Source organism: Alexandromys fortis, unplaced genomic scaffold (assembly GCF_014885135.2).
Source record: "Alexandromys fortis isolate MF-2015 unplaced genomic scaffold, M_Fortis_MF-2015_v1.1 scaffold_82, whole genome shotgun sequence".
In the NCBI taxonomy this organism is placed as follows: domain Eukaryota; kingdom Metazoa; phylum Chordata; class Mammalia; order Rodentia; family Cricetidae; genus Alexandromys; species Alexandromys fortis.
In genome coordinates, this window is record NW_026067963.1 from 7,741,269 (window position 1) to 7,763,466 (window position 22,198).

Sequence of the window (22,198 nt, forward strand, 5' to 3'; positions counted from 1 at the left end):
GGGGAGTGGGGAGAGCTCTCCAGGTCCTCCGTCCGGCGGAAGCCCCGCCCCTCGGGTGCCAGCCTGGCCGCGGCCGTATCCCAGGCTACCGCAGGCGACCACGGTGTGCTGCTCAGGGTGAGACCATGCTCTCCGTGCCGGAGTTTTACTCTAGGAGGAAGCAGTTCGACGGGCAATCCTCCACCCGACTGGACGTAAGTGCAGCCCGGTCGCACTTTCTTGTGGCCGGTGACAGGAAGGCAGTGCTGACCGGGACCCGCTACACCGTCTGCCGGTGTAGCCGGCACCGTATCGTGGGAGCCCAGCGGGATTCAATGGGGAGGCCGGGGCGGCGTTTGTCCTGGTCCTGTGCTCCGCGCTCGGCTCGTCCACAGGCGGATCGTCGCCTTCCACTTGCGCCCACGGTTCTCAAGAGCAGTGGGGCATATTTGCCTCCAGATAGAGAAACAGAGGGGTGTGTTGTCGGAACTGAATTCTGTCTGGCTCCCCACGCAGATGTGTAGAGAATGGTGAAAGCCCACTCCTCTCTATTATGTTGTGAGATGGGTAGTCCTACTGCAGGAGAAGCAGGCCTGCTCTGGACTCGGAGGGGAAAGACTGGTTGTTTGTCCCCCAACTACTGTGTGAAAGTCTGTCCCTGTAGGTGAGGGACAACTTTACAGCCTACTGCTTCCCAGACCCCCCCCCCCCGTTTTCTCCCTGTCACCCCCGCCCCACGACACGGTTTCTTTGTGTAGCCCTGGATGTCCTGGAACTCACGCTGTAGACCAGGCTGGCCTCGAACTCAGAGATCCTCCTGCCTATGCATCCCAAGTGCAGGGATTAAAGGTGTGCGCCACCACCGCAGCCTGGCTGACTTTTTTTTTTTCCCAATGGGAATTTAACTTAAAGGTCTAAATTAAAGGTTGCTGTATGGCGTCCTCTGAATAGCTGTGGCTAGCCTTGAGCTAAATTGCCTTCCTCCTTCCCCCTTCCTATCTCCCCTTCCCTGTTCCCCTACTTTCAGTTTTTTCATCCTTGCTCTCCTTCCTTCCTTCATCCTCGCCTCCTTTCCTTATTGAAACGAAAAGGGTGAAATCAAGTCAAAACACCAAACAATGAAGGGATGGCTCAGCGCTGGCTGCTCTTCCAAAAGAACCAGGTTCAAACCCCAGCACCGACAAATCGACTCAGCTCCAGGAGATCCGATGCCCTCTCATGACCGCTTCCAGTATCACATACAGGGAGTATACACATAAACACATAAGCAAAACATCCATACACACAAAATGAAACAAACAAAGGCTGGACTGGCTTAGTTGGTTGAGAGTTTGCCTAGTGTACCACCCACCGCTGATTTGGATACAAATCTCCCAGCATCACATAAAACAGATAATATAGCACATGCCTGTTAATCCCAGTGGAGAAGTAGAGACAGGGATCAGAAACTCAAGGTTCACCTGGTTGTGGAGGTTCAGGCCATTAATCCTAGCAGAGACAGGGAGATCTCTGTAAGTTCGAAGACAGCCTGGTCTACAGATCGAATTCCTGGACAGCTAGAGCTGTTACTCTGAAAAATCCTGTCTGGGGAAAAAAAGAAAAGAAAAAAAAAAAGAGAAACTCAAGTTCATATTCAATTACATAATGACATTAATTCTGTAGAATTAACAAACAAGGGACTAGCAGAAAATAGTGAGGGTTTCTGGGGACATGTGGGTTGTAAAGTGAGTTTCAGTTATGTCTGATGCAATCATTTCATTTTACAGCAATGTGGACTACGATTAGGAATGTGGTACTGGAAAGATGAAACCAAAACTCTGGAATTTAGAAGGTAAGTTTAACAAAAAAATTTTCCAAAGGTATTTCTATGTCAATTACATGTGCAGGGCGGCAATAATAAGTCATACAGAGAAATCTAAAAACTAAAATTAAATCCCACTATCTGAAAATTATTTTACTGAGTAGCCTTTAATGACTTTGTCTTCTTTTTCTTTTCTTTCTTTCTTCTTAAAATTATTTATTTACTTATTATGTATACAATATTCTGTCTGTGTGTATGCCTGCAGGCCAGAACAGGGCACCAGACCCCATTACAGATGGTTGTTAGCCACCATGTGGTTGCTGGGAATTGAACTCAGGACCTTTGGAAGAGCAGGCAATGCTCTGAACCTCTGAGCCATCTCTCCAGGCCCCCCCCTTTTTTTTTTTTTTTTTTTTTTTGGTGTGTGTAGCCCTGGCTGTCTTGGAACTCACAGAAATCTGCCTGCCTCAGCCTCTGGGATTAAAGGTATGCGCCACCACCGCCCAGCCAACAAAATAAGTATTTAACAGATGTTTATGGAGCACGTCCAGTTACCCAGCTGTTTACTGAGGACCAAATGAAAAGGCAGTGCCGGGGAGGGGTGGTAGACGGAGGGGGAGGGGCGCGCAGAAGTGGGGAGAGTCAGAGTCAGGACTAACTATGCAGATACATGCAGAGCTGGGTGGAAGACATCAAAACGGCAGTGTGGATAGAACTGACAGGCTGTAATACCCAAATATGAAGGGAGAAGGAGGAGTTAGCGGCTAGGTTGCTCTCCAGGCAGCTGAGTGGCTGGCGTTGCCATTCCCCCCACATACAGAGGAAAACAGTGCGTGTTTATGGTTGTTATGACAGGCTCCCATGAAAACATGTTTTGTTGGTGGATAGTGTTATTCCTTGGAAACTACAGCTCCCAGACTCCTCCTGGAGTACGAACACCTTGGCGCGCTGGTCGCGCCCAGGTGAGGGTCATTCCTCCCAGATAACCTTGCGCCCCCCGTTAAAAGCGAGCGTCCACGAGGTTTTGCTCTCTTGGCCCCCTCTCTTTCACCCCCCACCCTTGTGTGTCTGCACATCCCATCCCTTCTTGTGTTCCCCTCTCCCCATTAAAGTGCACCCACGTGGGAGCCGCGTGTCCCGTCTCTTCCTTTTGCGGCTCGTCTATCCTGTGTTTGTCCACACACACACACACACACGCCGCCGCCATTTTTAAAGGAATAATAGATAGATGAGGCTGGAGGTCAGGAAGAGTTGTCTAAAACATGTAGTTTGTACTTAAAATTATAGAACTATAAAAGCATTAGAGGTATTGTCAAATAATTCAAATACCACGTTAGAGTGAAAAATCAACAGTTTCTATTTTATTTTTGTCTTACAGTACCAGAGCGTGAGCCCAGGGCTTTGCACATGTCAGCAAGCATCTCCCACTAGGCTACATCCCAGCCAGCACTTACTTTCTATAGAATACACTTATTTCAGCATCTCCAAAGCAGTCCTTTCACTCCTGCTTGTTTGTCTCTACTGAGACCTCAAGCGATCCTGGCCAGTAGCTCCTGCAGCATCACCCTCAGTGAGTGTGAGCTAGGTGTTGAGAACGCTTGGGGGTTAGACAGGAGGCCAAAAAGTTACAGCACAAGAGGGTGTAGGCAGAATCTAAGGTGCCAGCCCCGATACTGAAGACTAGTGTGACCACGGTTTCCATGAACTGAATTTCTATAAGTGAGGCTAATTGGCCGTACTTTTCAAACTATGTTTTAGTGTTAATCAAATGATATTTCAGTTAAAATGACTGGTAAGTTTAAAAGTCAAAGTTTAATAGTTAAGATTACTAAATAGTTTAAAGTAAGGTTTATTTTTTCATATTCATGAAATATGTTAATAAACTAAAGGTTTTAAGCTTTGCCTTCCTTTTCTTTCTTTTCTTTTCTTTTCTTTTCTTTTCTTTTCTTTTCTTTTCTTTTCTTTCTTTAAGACAGGGTTTCTCTGTGTGTAGCCTTGGCTGTCCTGGAACTCTGCGTAGACCAGCTTGGCCTCAAACTCAGAGATCTATCTGTCTCCCTCTCCTGAGCGCTGGGGTTAAAGGTGTGTACTACAACCGCCTGGCTGAAGTTTTACTTTTAATTATGTGTATGTGTGTGAGGTGCCCATGGAGGCCAGATGAGTCCGAGTTTTTATCAGCTTGCTACCAAATTGTTCTGAATATATGGCTGGATTGAACTGACACTGATTTTGGAGAATTCTGATTGCTATGACTTCAAGTGTAGGTGGTGGAGCTTGAGATGTGGTTCACTTGGTAGAGTACTCACTTCATATACACACATCCCTGGGTTCAGTCTCCAGCATACAACTGGGCAGAGTGGGAGATGTCAGTAAACCCAGCTCTGGGGAGAAAGAGGTGGGAAGCAGTTTCAGTGTAATGATCAAATCGGGTAACCCTGTCTCAAAATGCGAACAACAACAACAAATAAAAACAAGATGGAAGGGAGAACTGACTCCCAAAAGTTGTCCTCCGATCTCACACATGTGCCATGTCATGTGTGTGTTCACACTCACACACACACACACACACACACACACATAGGAGTAAAAAATATTAAAAGATAAAGATAGATTGTGTGACATAATAAAGGCCAAGAAAGTCCATTCACAAAAATGTAAATTCAAAATAATTTTTAAATAAAGCCTTAATATCAAATATTCAGTTGGCATTCAGTAGACTCCTAGTGTCTGATACATTTTATTTTGCTCCAATCAGAATTCAAATAAGGCTCACACATTACAATTGATCAATTCATCTTTCTGTTAGTGTGCACATTAAAAGTTTTCAGTAAACTTCCCCACATGGTTCTCAAAAGGAAGTATGACCATTAAGCCTATTATTGAAAGACAACTCTTTAAAAAGTTATTTTTGCCTATATGTGTGTCTGCATATGTGCCTGTTGCCCACAGAGGCCAGAAGGGGGCATCGGATCCCTGGTAACTACTTACAGATGGTTGTGAGTCACCATGTGGGTGCTGGAAAGTGAACCTGGGTCCTCTGGAAGAGCAGCCAGTGCTCTTAGGCACTGAGCCATCTCTCCAGCCTTTAGGAGCTAACATTTTCTTACAATATGACTATTGCCAGGAAGTAGGCAAATCTAGAAGAAAGTACCAAGCTAACTTTATCACTGCCATAGTGAAGCTTTTCTCAAAAAATTCCTTGTGGGCAGGGTGGTGGTGGCGCACGCCTTTAATCCCAGCACTCGGGAGGCAGAGGCAGGCGGATCTCTGGGAGTTCGAGGCCAGCCTGGTCTACAGAGCTAGTTCCGGGACAGGAACCAAAAACTACGGAGAAACCCTGTCTCGAAAAATCAAAAAAAAAAAAAAAATTCCTTGTGGGATTTGAAAACGAAGTAATGGGACTTTATAAAATTGGTCATCTGGGGGGCTGGAGAGATGGCTCAGTGGTTAAGAGCATTGCCTGCTCTTCCAAAGGTCCTGAGTTCAATTCCCGGCAACCACATGGTGGCTCACAACCATCTGTAATGGGGCCTGGTGCCCTCTTCTGGCCTGCAGACTGTTGTATACATAATAAATAAATATTTTTTTTAAAAAAATTGGTCATCTGGAGAGTGGTGGCACATTCCTTTAATCCTAGCACTGGGAAGGCAAAGGGAGGAGTATCTTTGTGAGTTCAAGACTAGCCTGGTCTACAGAGCTAGTTCCAGAACAGTCAAAGCTATGTAAAGAAACCCTGTTTCAAAACTCCACACCAAAACAAAATAAAACAAAAATCTGGGGCTGGAGAGATGGCTCAACAATTTAGAGCATTGCCTGCTCTTCCAAAGGTCCTGAGTTCAATTCCCGGCAACCACATGGTGGCTCACAACTATCAGTAATGAGGTCTGGTGCCCTCTTCTGGCCTGCAGGCATACACACAGACAGAATATTGTATACATAATAAATAAGAAAATCTTTATAAAAAATGGTCTCCATTTTTAGAGAATGACTGACTTGGGAGAAAGTGCTTCTGCTGCTACATGCCTAAGTTTAATAGTAAGCTACATAACTTTGGGCGGAGGTAAAGCTTCTGATTGGGTGAGAAAAGTAAGTTGTAACCTACAGTAAACAACCAAACTGTTGTATTTGACATTGTGTTTCCAAGAGTCTATGTGTTGGCTCTACTCAAATAGCATCGTCTTTCTGTCATGACCTTGGGGTCATGGGAATTCCTAGCATCCAGTAGGGCCTCACTATGTATTTGCTTACCATGGTCTGTTGTATGTTAGATTTACTATTCTCTTAGAAGTCCCGTATTATGTGGTTGGGGGAACTTGTCACTAGGGAAGAGGTTTTATTGAGTTCTAAGACTACCTTACCTTGGGAGACTGAAGCCCAGCCAATGAGGACACTAGAGACACCACACCTCACTGAGACTGCTAAGCTGTGCGCGTCCTTGGCCTTCTATTCAAATTGTGGTTTCCCTTCAGAACTCGGCCCTGGATCTCTTTGTCCCTCTTCTCAATGTGACACCTCTCTCTCTCTCTCTCTCTCTCTCTCTCTCTCTCTCTCTCTCTCTCTCTCTCTCTCTTCCCCCTCCCCACACATGTATGCACACACACCACATACAGTCAAATGCTGAAAGCTTCCAGAGCAGTGACCCCGAGATGGGTGCTTGGGAGGCAGAGCTGCCCAGTGCCTAGAGGACATGGCGCCTGCCTGCTCTGGCTTTACCAGTTGCTATGTAATCTCTTAGCTTCACTTCTTCTCAGGTGGGAAAACGATGGCAATAATGCTTTTCTCATAAAGTTGTAGTGAGAACGAGATGGTGCTTAGAAGTACCTGGCCTGCCACAAGTACCCAATAAACTCAGAAAGCCTTCCACACTTATGAGCTTCCTCTTTGTCATGACAAGACGTTCAGACAGCAATGCTTTGTGTGTGGTGACTTCCTAAAGCTGCAGGTGCGTCGGAGGAGCTGATCTTCCTCTTGATCGTGGGTCTGTGTGGACATACATCCTGAGCTGAGCACTGCTAATGTATGCCAATCTTCAGACTGCGTGGGCCGTGGCCCCACAGAATGCTGGGAGAAGGTCAAGTCCCTAATCAAGCCCTTCTCGTTGCAGTTTCACGCCTGCAGTGGAGCTCAAGGAGCGAGGCAAGAAAGGGAAGGCAGTTCACTTCGCTGAGATGGACGGTCCTGCTTCAGAAAGGTGGCTCCACCTCGCCCATGCCGTCTCTCCACGGACTGGCTTGTCTTTACAAACACGAAGAGATACCAGTCCTGTTTTCCTAGGTTGTCATGCCAATATCCATCAAGGGAAACACAGGCAGTACCTCAACTACAGCAGGAGTTCCAAACAGCCACTAAATGTTTATTCCTCCGAAAATGTGTCTACTAGTACATTTCAAACTTGTTACAATTTTTATTAATCTGAAAATACTAGTGACATCAGATTTTATTCCCATCCATCCATCCATCCATCCATCCATCCATCCATCCATCCGTAGTGCTGGGGATAAAAGCCTCACACGTTCTAGCGGACATCCTATCACTGAACCACATCCTCAGGCCATTAAGTCATTTAAATGATTTGAAAGCTGAGCAGTGGTGGCGCACGCCTTCAATCCTAGCACTCAGGAGGCAGAGGTAGGGAGACCTTGAAGGCCAGCCTGGTCTACGGAGTGAGTTCCAGAACAGCCAGAGCTACACAGAGAAACCTATCTTCAAGGAAAAACAAACAAATGAACAACAACAAAACAACAAAAATGATCTATTGGAGCTTACACTTTCTATCAATATGCATGCTTCTACTCCTATAGTAAAACAATGCTCAAAAGTGCATTGTGAAATAATACTGCATTAAATGCAATCCACGCATTACTTTACAAGCAAATTCCTCGTGCATCCCTGGATATACTAGATACAGCTAAATCTTTTCAAATACTCTCGGAAGGATAGAGCAGTGACTTAGAGGTCGAGAGCACTGGCCGCTCCTCCTCTAAGATTTGACACAGATTTGACTCTCAGAACCAACAGGGTGGCTCACAAGTGACTGTAATTCTGCTTGGGAGAGCCATCATCCTCTTCTGGCCTCCTTGCGTACCGCACAAATGTGGCGCACAGACAGATATCCCAACAGGCAAAACACCCCATACAAATAAAACAAAAACACATCTTAAAAACAACAGCAGCAAAATCACCAGCTGAGACTGTTCTCTTTCCAAACAGGTTGACAGATAAAAGGTTTGCCTCAAGGGACGAAAAGTCAGCGAAAGCCCTGGAGAAACGATATCAGCTGGGCAACATCACGCTGGATGACGTCAAGTGTGAGCCGCTTTCTTCCTCCCGCTTGACCAGATGCTGCAGCCTCCAGCCTCCACGGGAGCCGCTCTCATTCTCTGTTTAACTAACTGCCGTCTTCTCTCTGCAGTTGTTGCATTGCTTTCCCTCCAAGACACTGAAATGCAGCGGGTCTGCTCTTTTACAACGTTTATGAGGTAAAGCTGGGACAACATACATCTCCCAAGGGGAAATAGTGAAACAGGCCTAATAAGTGGAAACAAGTCTGGTTCTTACCAGAAGAGCACATGGCACCTCTGTGCAAGCCATCCTCTCAGAGACTAGACTAGTGTGTGGGAGAGATACCTGAGGTCAGGGCCCCACGCTTCAGGGGCTCCAAAGTCCTAGAGCAAGGGGTAAGAGCAAATTGATATGGAAGGCAGGGATTCCCAAGCGGCCCCTTCTGGAGCAAGATGTTTGCAAAAGAAGGGGAGAACGTTTGCTTCGTGTATTTCTGTGCTTTTGCTTGTGTTTTGAGATAGGATTATGCTGTGGAGAAGTGTTCTCTGTCAGTTATTGGAGCTTGAAATCCTCCTGATTGCGGGGGACGGGGAGGGGGGGGGGACGATGGTGGGGGGAGACGGGGAGGGACGACGACAGGGGGGGGCAGGACACAACAGGTATGAACCACCCCGCTCAACTTGTATATTTCACAAACAATGCTAATAAATTACTTACAGAGCAAATACTTGTGAAGTGAAAAGGTTATTAATAATACATTAATAATTTAGCATCAGCTTTCCCAGAAATAAGTGTTTTTCAGATGCTTTTTACATCTTCATCACAATGGGGAGAACTTTAAATAGTAAGTTAATTGCGTGATAGGTTTGGACCCATGTATTTCTATTTATTCTTACACTGTGTCCCCATTGTTTTTCACAAGAAACCTAACGTTTACAGTCGGGAGTGTTGATTTCTTTTCTTCTTTTATCTTCATTTCCCTGTAGAAATAAGAACCTTGACAGCTTCCTTATGGCGCTTTTGTACTATCTGTCTCATTACTTGGAGAAACTCTCAATGGAAAAGAAACCCCAAAGCTACATGGTGTGAGTAAGACTGGGAAATATGCTGGAGTGTTCTTATTGTTGGCAGTGTTGCCTAGGGTGCAGGGCGGTGGCATCTCTTAAATCTTCCTGGTCTAGGAAAACATTTTTTTTTCATGGGAGGATTTGCTCTGTTTTAAAGCTCACTGAGACTTCACACAGGAATTCTCATAATGAAACATTTCCAACAAGTACAGATCGGCAATGCTCTATGGTGAGAGGTACTGAAAGCCATGTTTGTGGCCACATGCCTTTAACACCTCCACCACCACCACCCCACTACCACCCCCGCCCTCAGGAGACAGCACTTAGGAGCACTGGTTTCTTTCCCAGAGAACTCAGGTTCAGTTCCCAGCATCAGTATAATATACTTGTCTGTAACTCCAGTTCCAGGGGATCTGACCCGCTCCCACAGACATACATGCAGGCAAAACATCAATGCATGTGAAATAAAAATAAAGAAATAAATAAGATACATTTTAAAAATTAAAGATACAGGTGACAGGTGACACGAATTTAAATTGTTATTTTATCTAACCTAGTGACTTAAAAATATTATAATAATACCTGGGCAGTGGTGGCGCACGCCTTTAATCCCAGCACTCAGGAGGCAGAAGCAGGCAGATCTCTGTGAGTTTGAGGTCGACCTGGTCTACAGAGCTAGTGCCAGGACCACTAAAGCTATTACACAGAGAAACTCTGTTCTGAAAAACAAAAACAAAACAAAACGAACAAACAAAAAAATTGCAATGATAGTACGTACTCAATACTAGGATGTTAGTACTTTAAAATAATTCTTTCTTTTAAAAATTTGTATTCTTGGGGGGGGGGAGTACGGAGAGATGGCTCAGTGATTAAGAGCACTGACTGTTCTTCCAGAGGTCCTGCGTCAAATTCCCAGCACCCACATGGCAGCTCACAACTATCTGAAGATCCAGTTGCAGGGGATCTGACACCTTCACACCAATGCACATAAAATAAAGTTAAATAAACCATAAAAATATAACAAAAATTTGTATTCTTTGTGTGTGATTATGTGTTATATATGCACGTGTGTGTTATATATGCATATGCGTGCATGCGGGAGCCTAAGGTCTATTCAGTATCTCCCTCCATCACTCTCCACCTTGTGTTCTGAGACAGGGCTTCTCAACTGTTTGGAGCTTGTTATTTTTCAGCCAGAGTGTCCTCAGAGTGGAGGTCACAGGTGCCTGCCACCATGCCAAGCCTTCACTTGGGTGCTAGGGATCTAAACACGGGTCCTTAGGTCTGAACAGCAACCACATTACCTACTGAACCATCTGCCCAGCCCCTTGGAAATGTTATTATTGGGATTGCTTTTGCTTTTTCTATATTCTTCAGAATCTGGTGTCTTTTATAGTACCTCAGTTCAGATGAACCACTCGAAGTTAGTTATAGCTCATAAGGTCAGCCCTGGCCATGCGGAGCTCTCTCCTCCAGCCCCACCTGTCTCTTCTCATGTTTTTTGTTTGTGTTTTTAGAGGCAAGGATTCTCTGTGTAACCATCCTAGATGTCCTGGAACTCACTCTGTAGACCAGGCTGCCTCAAACTCACAGAGATCCGCCTGCCTCTGCCTCTGCCTCCTGAACACCGGGATAAAGGCGTGAACCACCACCATCCAGCTATCCTCATGGCTTTTATGCTTACAAAATTCTTGCTAAAAGGTTTGTAAGCATCTAATAACAAAAGGCAAAGTGTTTTAAAAAGTAGATTTGGCTGAAAATAGAACATTCTCCATCAAAGGAAAATCGACGCAGTTTCTTAACCTGTCTGTAGAAAACTTGACTATGCTGTTAGGCAGTGTTGGCCTAGAGATAAATACCAGAGCCCAAATCTGGGAACTTGGAGTCCAGAACAACAAGGCCTCTCAGCCTTGGCGACCTTTCACAATCTGTGGAACTTTCCAAGTGCCCAGGCCGTGTCCGCCACCCCCCACCCCGGGCGTGTGGAACCAACTCAATGATTTAGCTGCTAGGAATTCTGTGCAGAGCCATTAATTTGTTGCTTCAGAATGTTTTTAAATATAAAACTCTCGTATTTGATCATGCAGTTGGAGAAACATTTTGTGAACTGATCAATGTTCCCCGAGTAGCAGTTTTGTAAGGAACCAGATAAATCCTTCAGACACTGCTGTGCCTGTAATACCACCATGATACGCAATCGAGTGTTATTTCAGGGTGGCCTTTCACAGCAGGGTAGCCAGAGCGTGAAGCGTTTCTATGGCAGCATCACAAGCTAAAGCCAACTGCGGCTTACAAGGCTCAAGGAGGCCTCCCATTCCCAAACCGAATTCAGGAGGCTTTTGTGGCTCTTTGGCCTGTTATGTTCTTCTGATTTCTTCTAATTCTGAGGCGTATTACCAATCCAGCAGGGACATTTGTTTTATATATTAGTTTGTAAGTAACAGAGGAGAAAGGTCTCCTGGTTAAGTTTTTCCGTGTACTGAAACTAATTAGAACAAGTGGTATAGGAAAACACACCCACCCAAATCTTAAACTGTGGGTTCTAAAAATCGTGATCATCTTTCACTTCTTATGCGTCCAGTAGTCAGTTTGGTTTACTTCTTTATGACAGAGTTAAATATAGATTTTGTTGGGGTGTATGCACAGAGGAAAATATCGGATCCCAGCCGCACAAAGTTCATCAGTGTCAATCCCTTGGATCCCAACTGGCTGTATGAGTGGTATTCCTTTCATCCCTTTTGTTTATTTATTTGGAAAAGTCCCCAGTACTGCATAAACCTGGTGCGGTGCTTGGGAGGTGGAGGCAGAAAGATCAGAAGTTCATATTCTCGGTTACACAGTGAGTTTAAGTCCAGCCTGGATTACATGATACTCAGTTCCCCCCTCCCCAACCCCTGAGGCAATGTCGCAGAAGTGAAAACACCAAAATGTTGAGGGCAACGACTCAGGCACCGAGTATTGGTGCCAGTGGACCAGCGCCGCCTAGGAGTTTGTACTGAGGTTATTTTTTCTTAGGCTTTGGTTACATAGCTTACCCCCCCTCTTTCCACTTCAACAGGACTTTAAAACCATGTATTAGTTTTAACTGTGTGTAGCTGTGTGTCTGCATGTCAGTATGCGCATGTAAGAGCAGGCACCCTAGGACAGCAGGGGAGCCGGGTCCTCTGGAGTTTCAGGTCAGGGGCCACGTGGCTGCGGGAGAACTGAATTTAGGTCCTCCGGCAGAGCAGTGTGCTCTTAACTGCTGATTCGTCCCTCCAGCCATAGGTTCTTTTTTATTTTTGTTAATTTTTTAAAAATTACATTTTATTTATTGTGTGTGTGTGTGTGTGTGTGTGTGTGTGTGTGTGTGTGTGAAGGTTAGAGGACAATTTGCTGGAGTCTGTTCTCCCACCATGTAGATCCCAGGAACTGAACTAACGTCATCAGGTTTCATGACAAGCACCTGCTTCTGCTGAGCCATTTTGAAAGTCCCAACACGCAGGTTCCTTATGTACATCCCTAAGTGAGTCCCCAGCCTCATATTCAACGAGAATGATTGTGTTACTTTTCCTGGACTCTCTCCGGAATCTGGAGATGGGGTCACATTAGGACTCTGTATCTGGAGCAAGTACTCAGGATAGTTCTCCTTCAGAATTGAGTGAAACCTGAGAACCACTGTCCAGATGTTGGAGAGCATCCCTTGACGACTGTTTGACTGGGTTTCTATAGTAAAGGATTAGCTAGTGGCACCTCTGGCAAAGGAAGGTGAGGGCCATCAGAAGGAGGCAGGCAGGCCCTGGTATGTAGCCTGCAGGCTGCATGTAGAGGATGTGTTTGGACTGTACAACATCTGGGGCTGTACAACATCTGGGATCTTAAAGTTGAAGCCCACTTTCTTTATTCCAGAAACTCGCTTTACTCCAGTGACCCACAAGCCTTTTATTGCCTGTGATACACTTCATGCTTTTTTGTTTGTTTGTTTTTGTTTTTGTTTTCTGAGACAAGGTTTCTCTATCAGTCCTGGCTGTCGTGGAACTTGCTCTAGAGACCAGGCTGGCTTTGAACACACAGAGATGCCTCTACACTTCGTGCTTTTTAAAGGTTCTTAAACTTACCCCTCTCCACTCACAGCATGTCTTCATATAGGTTTTTGTTTTGTTTTGTTTGTTATCTTTTGTTTTTCTAGATAGGGTTTTCTGTGTAGTCCTAGATCTCCCTCTGTAGACCAGGCTGATCTTGAACTCACAGTGATGCGCCTGCTTCTGCCTCCTGAGTGCTGGGATTAAAGTCATGTACCACCACCACCCAGATTCACTTCAGATCCATCACTATTGAGAGCGCATTTCTCTCACCTTCCAGTGCCCCTTGGCAGTATTGCCAACAGTACTTTTTCCTACCATGTTGTACTGCAAACACTTAAAATCAGACTTCAGACCTGCTGTAACTGAGGAACAAATGGCTTTTGCAAAGTTCATTTGCAATTCAATCAGAACTGGGCTGTGTTTTTATAGGGAAGTGACGTTCTCATATTCTATGCCAAAATCCACTGAGTGGTGGCCAGTGAATGGTTCCCTACCAAACAGAGCTGAGCTCAGAACAGGGAGCAGCTTGCATTCAGACACAGAATGCCTGAACTTAACAGCTACACCAGAGCCTCGGGGGGGGGGAAAACTACGGTGGCAGAATCTCCACAAGTGTTTTAGCAACTGCAGGGATGAGAGCAGGCAGCCGCACAGCAATCAGGACCGATAACTTGTTATTGGGGTGTTCTATAGAGATTAGGATTTGCTGGGAATATAGTTGGAGTTTATAAAGAGCATCAAGTATAAGGGTTCTTTCCAAGTGACATTGACCCTAAGCTTGAGATGCTTACTCCATTGACTAAGAGCCGTAAGAGACTTTGAGGGGCTGGAGATGGTTTGGCAGTTAAGAGCACTGGCTGCTTTTCCAGAGGTCCAGAGTTCAGGTCGAGCCACCACGTGGTGGCTCCCTACCATCAGTAACTCCTGTTCTAGTGCCCTCTTCTGCTTGTGTGGGCACCAGGCACCTACACAGTACACTTAACATACATGCGGGCAAAACATACAAAGAAAATAAAAGCGAATCTATCTTTTTCAAAAGACAGAGATTTTAAGGAGTTTCCCAGTGCCAAAACTCAAGGAAGTCAAATTGGTGAGCCAAGTTTGTTGACTCACTATTTCTTTCAAAATAGCCTATAATTCTGATTTCTTGCTCATTAACACAGACTTACACCAGAATTAATCTACCTTGTCTCTTTCTCTGCCCCCAGAGGCCTGGTAGAGAAAAAAGAGATAGAGCTGGTTATGAGCAAGTTAGAAGATGCGCAGAAGTACCTGGCACAGAAGTACTGCATCCTCGTGCTGGGCGTCGGCATGGCGGATAAGCATCACATGAACTGTGGAAAGTACGCATGCGCTTCTGCTGCCCTAGGTCGGCACATCCCTAGTCCCTGGTACCCTTGAGAAAGTGTTCCCTCCAATGGGGCTCCCGTGAGAATCTGCCCCAAGTACCAATGATAACTGTATTCAGAGAGCCAAGTAAGTACGGAAGGTATTCCGGCAGCTCGGCCGGCATTTTATAGACTCTGCTCCATCTTGGGACAACATCACTTGTCCTCTCCGTGGAATCCTGCTCAGCCTGACGACCTGGGCTGCTTGGCTGTCTCGGGAGGAGACCAAGTGATGGCCAGTGTTGTAGGGGAGTGAGTGTCTGCTTCTCTTAGCAGCTGTGAGGACCACCATCGAGACAGCACTGTCTGTGAGAAACTGTTGTGTGTGTGTGTGTGGGGGGGGGTTGTTTTGACCTCAGGGTGACAATGCCTACATACTGCACCTAAAACTTAAACGAGGCTCGCAGCACAGGAAAGGGTGGGGAGCTTTGGTTGTGGACTCTGAAGTGCCTGAGTAGTTAGTTTCACAGTGGCCCAAGAGCCACACCTTGAGCACAGGAAAAGAATGGAGTATAAGACATCCCTTGTCTTCCGAGGAAGTTCTGTCAACCCAGGTGTCCCGGATGCCTACATTTCCTGTGTGCTTTCTTTGATTTTTTTTTTTTGGTACAGTCTCAGTAGCAGCTGGAGGTGTGCTGTTGTGTGTGGGAACCCATTCAATCCACTATTCTTTACAATATGCTCTATCCATATACATATACATATATACACATATACATATTCTTTGTATGTAGTCTCAATAGCAGTTATAGGGGTTCTGTTGTGTGTGCTAGTCACTTGATTCACCCTTCTTTCTGTGAATATGTAATATGTGTATGATTTGAGCTTCTTTGTCATATTCTTTGCTTTGAACATTTTTATCCGAATTGCATTTGGGCTAGTTCCTTATGACTTATATAACCCAGAACATGTTTAACTAGAAAGTGCAAACTGCTAAATGTTCATGTTATCTGCTACTGGATAACGGCAGGCACGGTGTGTCGGTGAAGCACCAGGGAGGCGGAGGCAGGTGCATCTCTTGAAGACCTACCTGGGCAGCACAGTGATGCTCCCATCTTGAAAGATAAGCAAACACACAAACAAAAAAGCAGAAGCTTCCAGAGCTCTCTCCAGACCTCCCACACATAGGACCAGGAGCCTTAGTTCATGAAGGCTTAGAAATCGTCTATGGCCAGCTGATGGTGGCGCACGCCTTTAATCCCAGCACTCGAGAGACAGAGGCAGGCGGATCTCTGTGAGTTCGAGGCCAGCCTGGTCTACAGAGCGAGTTCCAGGACAGCCAGAGAAACCCTGTCTTGAAAAGAAAGAAAATGTTTTATTACCAACCACTCTAAGTTCACTTAGCTATCTTGGAGTTTATGACAAATTCTTTTGAAAGTTTAAAGTTAAGATATATAAAGCTACAAGGTGTCTTATCTGGTTATATACTTACTTAGTTTTAGTCTTTACCAAGGAAGAGATGAGAATTTGTAGAGATTTTATGTGTCCCATAGCAAGAATTGGCCATGTGTTCTGCTTCATTGTTTTCTGCAATTGATATACGTTAGGAAAACAGTTTGCACTTTTATCCATGTGAATTTGTCTAGCTTATTTCTGATACTGTTTGGTAATTATACAAGTTCTTCCTGGATTAAACTATTCATCTTTCTTTCTTAGTTTAAAAAGCACATTAAAATGCTATGTTTTAGCTGGGCGGTGGTGGCGCACGCCTTTAATCCCAGCACTTGGGAGGCAGAGGCAGGCGGATCTCTGTGAGTTCGAGACCAGCCTGGTCTACAAGAGCTAGTTCCAGGACAGGCTCCAAAACCACAGAGAAACCCTGTCTCGAAAAACCAAAAAAAAAAAAAATGCTATGTTTTGATCCATTTATGTGTCAAATACATCAGGTGAACAATGAATCTAAGATAATTTTTCTTTACTAATATTCTATTTTCCAATACTACTTATTAGTGATTTTTTCTCATTTACAGAATTTTTTTGTATATAAGATTTTGAAATTTTCTAATATTTTAATCCAACCTGGGAAGTTTATATTGAATTTTATTGACCGGTGTTTCTGTTTTAAACAGAACTCTACAATTTGCTTTTTGTATTTTTAATAATTAACATTTTTATCGAAAATGTTTTTTATACAATATATTTTGATCATGTTTCCCCTTCTCCAATTCCTTCCAGATCCTTCCTACCTCCCTATCCATCCAACTTTGTTTTCTGTCTGCCTGTCTCTCTCTCTTTAAGACAGGGTTTCTCTGTGTAACAGTCCTGGCTGTCCTTGAACTCACAGAGATTCACCTGCCTCCGCCTCCCAAGTGTTGGGATTAAAGGCATGCGCCACTACTGCCCAGCTCTTGTCTCTCTCTTTAAATATAAACTACAACAAAGTACACACACACACACACACACACAAATCTGATGTATTTAACACACACTCAGTGCTCATCCAGCAAAAGAGGTGTATGAGGAGTATGTGGGGTAGGAGTGGCCATCAGTGGAAAGATGAGAGGTCCCTGGCTAACACCATGGAAATACAGAGAGAGAACTGAACTTGAGTCTCAACATCAGCTTCCTCAGTGTAATGTAGAAATCACAGTGCTGACTCCCTCACGGGGACAGTAAAGGATGAAATATCATAACCAATGTGAAGGTCTTAGTATGTTCTGGGCCTGTGGTGAGGAAGAGTGTTGTGGCCAGAGGGCATGATAGAAAAAAAACTGCTACGTCCTGGCAGCTAGGAAGTGGACAGAGAGGAAGAACTCAGAGACAGGGCCGCCTGGCAGGCCCCATTCCCAGTGACCTACTTCCTCCGCCTAGGCCCCACCACCTCCTAATAACCAAACCTATGGCCTCAGGACTTTCCAGGTCCAAATTCTAATAGAGCCACCAGTTATAATCCCACATTTTATGTGTGATAAACTTATCACCTACAGCTGGGATTTGTTATTTTTCAGGGATAAAGTCTCAGACACGCAAAAAGACTGGAAATTCTTTGAGGTAAGCCCCTTGCTTTGGGGACTTTTCTTTTTCTATGAAAACAATAACACACAACAATGACGAGTAGCCATTTGGCAGGCACGCCTTTTCAACAGATATCCTTTTTAAAAAGGATGATAACGTATTGTTTGCTATGCCCTAGAATTTTGGCCTGCCTTTCCACCCATAAGTGTGAGCATACAGATAAATCTGCACAGCTTCCAGAGATGTCAAGCCGTTGGGTCATCCGGGTTTGTGTCTACCTAATGAGACTATGGGGACTGCGGGAAGTTTTCAAAGCATTTCCAGGTTCTGTGATTCCTCTGTTTTCTCTTTCAGTCCTTTTATACTTTCTGTACATGCATAGCTTGGATTGTCTTCCGACGTCAGTACCTGACAGAGATTGAGGAAGAAGTAGGGAGGCTTTTTCGTACCAATATGTTCAACATTCCCCGAAGGAAACGCGAGGATGAAGAATCAGGAGGAGAGAAGAAGCGCATGACATTGGTACAGTTTCGGTAGGACCTCTCGCTTATTTCCTCTGTTTCGTTTTTAAGAGAAGTCTCTCTTTGTAGCTCAGACTGGCCCCAAACTTGTAATCCTAAGTAGCTGGGCCACAAACCTACCCATGGCATCCGACTCAGCTGTGACCATCGGACCTTTCCTCCACTCAAGGACGTTTGTAAGAAGCAGGACAACGTAACGAAGGTGACTGTCTCCCTCCATCCCACAGGAAAATGATGGCAAACCGTCCGGCAATTAAAAAGGCTGTGGACATGCGCTCCCCAGTCTTGTCTACACTGCTGCCATCTCTCAGAGAAAAAGCTCAACATATCGTTGAAAAAAAGTATGTGGCAGGCATCAAACTGCCACCCCGAATGCAGAAGGACACAACAAGTCTGGAGTCTGTGGTCATGCCCGTGTGAGTGACCCAAGGAAGATCACAGCAGAGTCGTGGGTGGTGCCTCCTGGTGGGGATGAAAGGGCCAGGGGCTCAGGTACTGAGAAAGCTTCTGTTCCCCTGCCAACCCCTGACTCCCTGACCAAAGATCTCCACTGAGTCCCATCTGGACGAGAGAAAAAAAATCCTAGAAGCTGTGCTAGATTCTCAATAATTGTAGTCTAAAGGAGTGAGGGCCAGACTTCTTAGAACTGAGGGTCTATTCTAAGTCTTCATCTTGGGGAGATGTGGGTACAGCCAGAGCAGAATCTTGCTGAGATTCAGTTTCGAGCTAGTATGTAAAACCACAATGGTGGCATGGAGACAGGACTGGTTTTTTAAATAAATGTATGTCTTAGCTCTGTGTGTGTATGCGCGCGTGCGTGTGTGTGGTTATCACAGAACTGGGAGAACTGGGAATCACAGTCACAAACATAACTGGGAATCACAGTCTATTAACTATGGCAATAATTCTCTTTACAGAGTTGGCATCTTGGGGGAGCCTCGACATCTGTTCAACCCCCATACTCTCCTCCCCCTTGAGTCAGAAGAAAATGGGAAACAGAGTGGAAGGAATTCCTCCATGATAGAAAGGAATAACACAATGATTGAGGACACGCTGGACTTGGTTATGACAACCCTATCGTCACAAAACACCTTCCCTAAGTAATCCAGTGTGTTCCCGTTCTTTATTCAGGTCCCTATATTTGAAGTAAACTACTTTGACTTAACACTTTCTATAGGATTAGTATTTGTTGTCCTAAAGTAGCTGATTAGCATGCTCAGGACTCCTTGGCTCAAGTTGTTCTTTTCATGACTGCTCATTAAAAAATTTTAGAAAGATCTTAAAAAGCACATTTTCCTATTTTTACTCGTTTTTCTTTGTGTGTGTGTGTGTTCATGTGTGAGAGCACTTGTGTGTGCGGGTGTGTGTGGCACTTGTGTGCCTGTGCAGTAGAGGCCAGAGGACGACTCTGACTCTTATTCCTTAGATGCCATTCACCTCCTTACCATGCTAGTATTTTATTTATATATATAATTTTTAAGTCATTTGCTATGTTGTGAGAGACAGAGACACAGAGAGCATATGTGGAGGTCAGAGCAGCTTTGGGAGTCAGTGCTTTCCTTCCACTATGTGTGGGATCTGGGTACTGAGCTCGGGTTGTCAGGATTCTGCAGCAAAGGCCTTTACCCGCGTGAACCCTCTTGTCAGCTCCACCACCCACTTTTTTTTGAGACAAGGAGGTAAAGATTGTTGAAGTCACCTTAGAATGTCAACCTGGTGTGCTGGCAGAGGAAGCCATGGGCTGGAAGCAGAATCCCCTGCAAATGGCTGAGATGGGGTTGCCCTGGCTAGGTTGCAGAGGATAGGCAAGAGCTCCCCTGTGGGAGCCTCTAGAAGCATAGACATACATTGAGGAATAGTGGGTGTCACACGGTGGGATAATGCACTTTGTGTCTGGCACGGAGTTGTAAGCCAAGTGTCGGTGAGTGAATCTTGGTCTGGTTCTAGATCTTTCCAGAGAGGGATACCTTTTTATGACTCAGAAAGTTACAGCTTTAATGGATGTTCATAGACAGTTGTGTGTGTCCATGCTCAGACATGCAAGCACGCACAAGTGTATACAAGCCTGAAGGCCCAAGGTCAATGTCTCTGTCTTCTTCCACACGTTTCTGCTTTATTTGAGATAGTCTCCCACTAACCCTGGAGCTCTCTCCCTCCCTCCTTTCCTCCCTCCCTCCCTCCCTCCCTTTCTTCCTTTTTCCTCCTTTCCTCCTTCCCTTTCTCATTTCCTCCCTTCCTTCCTCCCTTCCTTCCTCCCTTCCTTCCTCCCTCCCTTCCTTCCTCCCTTCCTTCCTCCCTTCCTTTCTCCCTCCCTTCCTTCCTTTGTTCGAAATCAAGCTGACAAAGATGGTTCCTTCCAACGCTACCTAAACAGCTGAGCTGAGAGGGCCGGGCCAGTTCACAAAAGCACTTGCCTTGCAATCCTGACAACCTGCGCTCCTTCCCCAGGAATCAGTAGAAAACCTAGATGTGACAGTCTGCAACTCTAATCGCGGCCTCCTGCAGAAGGCAGGAAACAGAGACGATGCCTGGACGGCACAGCTGTTCCTCTGAGACTTGCCTCTTTTCCTGTGCTCATTCAACCTGACAAACCTCCAAACAGTAGGCAGCAATTTCCTTTTCAAATTGTATCTCAGGGCAACCCAAATCACCGATGACGAAAATGTTTCTCTTTATAAAACCACTGTAAGTAATAATTAGGACGAGTCCCGCTAGAATACTATCATTTTTCAAAATTTAAAAAAAAATCTTTTTATTTTATGGCAATGGATGTTTTGACTGACTGTATGTTTGTGCCTCATGTAGAGGCAGTGTCTGAGTGGCCATCGGCTCAGCTGGGACTGGAGTTACCGACAACTGTGAGCTGCCATGTGGGTGCTGGGAATTGAACTCAGATCCTCTGCAAGAGCAGTCAGTGCTCTTAACTGCTGAGCCATCTTGCTGGTCCCATTTTATAAAACCTTAATAGAATAAGAGTTGCAGACAAGACCTCAGGTGCAACTGGCATCATGGAAGCGCTTGGGTCAGGATGTGAGTAGCTCTTGAGTGATGCACCCTCTTTTCACACAACTAGTCGTTCTTTGTATTAAGTGCAGACCAAGGCACAAATGAGAGTTTTAAAAGAAAAAAAAAACCCATACATACTCTCAAGAAACCAAACTGACTCAGGCAGTGGTGGCGCACGCCTTTAATTCCAGCACTCTGAAGGCAGAGGCAGGCGGAGCTCTGTGAGTTCGAGGCCAGTCTGGTCTACAGAGCAAGTTCCAGGACAGGCTTCAAAGCTACACAGAGAAACCCTGCCTGAAAAAAGAAAAGAAAAGAAAAGAAAAGAAAAGAAAAGAAAAGAAAAGAAAAGAAAAGAAAAGAAAAGAAAAGAAAAAAGAGAACCCAAACTGTAGCAGCCCTTCTGATGCCGATGTGTTCAGCATCCTCAGCGTGTGAGGCCTCCATGCCTATGGCGGTGGATTTACAGGCACCTTCTCCTGGCGGGGGCAGATATGCTCTTTTATGGGGTGTCTCTGAGCCACTGGCTGTGTAATTGTTTTGGTTCCCACCCAGATGCTGTTGCTTCATTCTCCCCTCTCATCCCTCCCTTGTGTAGGCTGATAATTGTGCCCTGAAACAAAGGCAAAAGGCAAAATGTGAGCATGAGTTGAGGACTCGAGCCTGCTGCTTTGTGTCGCTTGGGTTGACTTGTGTCTCTTGTGCCTGTCCCTGCACGTGACAGAGCACAGGAGGGGGCACCATACGTGTTATCCCAGGTCTCCCACGGTAACAGGGACTCATCGAAGAACTAGCATGAAGTTTCTCAGACTGGACAAGTTTTCCTCACACAAACTGGAAAGAATGGTGATCATAGAAGCTGGCTTTTCAGCCGGGCGGTGGTGGTGCATGCCTTTAATCCCAGCTCTTTGAAGCAGAGGCAGGCAGATCTCTGTGAGTTCAAGGCCAGCCTGGTCTACAAGAGTGAGTTCCAGGACAGGCTCCCAAGCTACAGAGAAATGCTGTCTTGAAAAAACAAACAAACACAAACAAACAAAAAACTTGGCTTTTCATGTTGGGACTCTGAATGGCAAAGCTGTTTTAACAAGTTGAAACCGTAAGTTTGTCTTTCTAAATCAGTGGTTCTCAACCTGTGGGA

General features: G+C 45.3%; 2 protein-coding genes across 2 annotated transcripts in view; both read left to right on the forward strand.

Moving 5' to 3' along the window:
• The window catches only part of Akap5 (A-kinase anchoring protein 5), an 87,220-nt gene extending 85,427 nt beyond the window's left edge, over positions 1 to 1,793 (forward strand). The window contains exon 3 of the transcript XR_007593805.1: positions 1,783 to 1,793. The gene's annotated coding sequence lies outside the window, so the exon portion shown is untranslated. The remainder of the gene's footprint in view (positions 1 to 1,782) is intronic.
• On the forward strand, positions 52 to 19,226 carry Ppp1r36 (protein phosphatase 1 regulatory subunit 36). Its single transcript, XM_050153637.1, has 11 exons — positions 52 to 194; positions 1,746 to 1,810; positions 6,885 to 6,971; positions 7,991 to 8,088; positions 8,193 to 8,259; positions 9,049 to 9,147; positions 14,402 to 14,536; positions 17,530 to 17,572; positions 17,891 to 18,069; positions 18,285 to 18,473; positions 18,975 to 19,226. Exons 1-11 carry the CDS (start codon positions 126 to 128, stop codon positions 19,159 to 19,161), a joined length of 1,218 nt encoding a protein of 405 aa, XP_050009594.1. The 5' UTR covers positions 52 to 125; the 3' UTR covers positions 19,162 to 19,226.
• Positions 19,227 to 22,198: the final 2,972 nt, after the last annotated feature.

What these genes read in the sequence shown, in the direction of transcription:
- Ppp1r36 (XM_050153637.1), top strand. Translation starts at nt 126, where the DNA reads ATGCTCTCCGTGCCGGAGTTTTACTCTAGGAGGAAGCAGTTCGACGGG. An exon ending in CACGCTGGATGACGTCAAGT is followed by an intron (nt 8,089 to 8,192) that starts GTGAGCCGCTTT and finishes TTCTCTCTGCAG; the next exon opens with TTGTTGCATTGCTTTCCCTC. An exon ending in CATCACATGAACTGTGGAAA is followed by an intron (nt 14,537 to 17,529) that starts GTACGCATGCGC and finishes GTTATTTTTCAG; the next exon opens with GGATAAAGTCTCAGACACGC.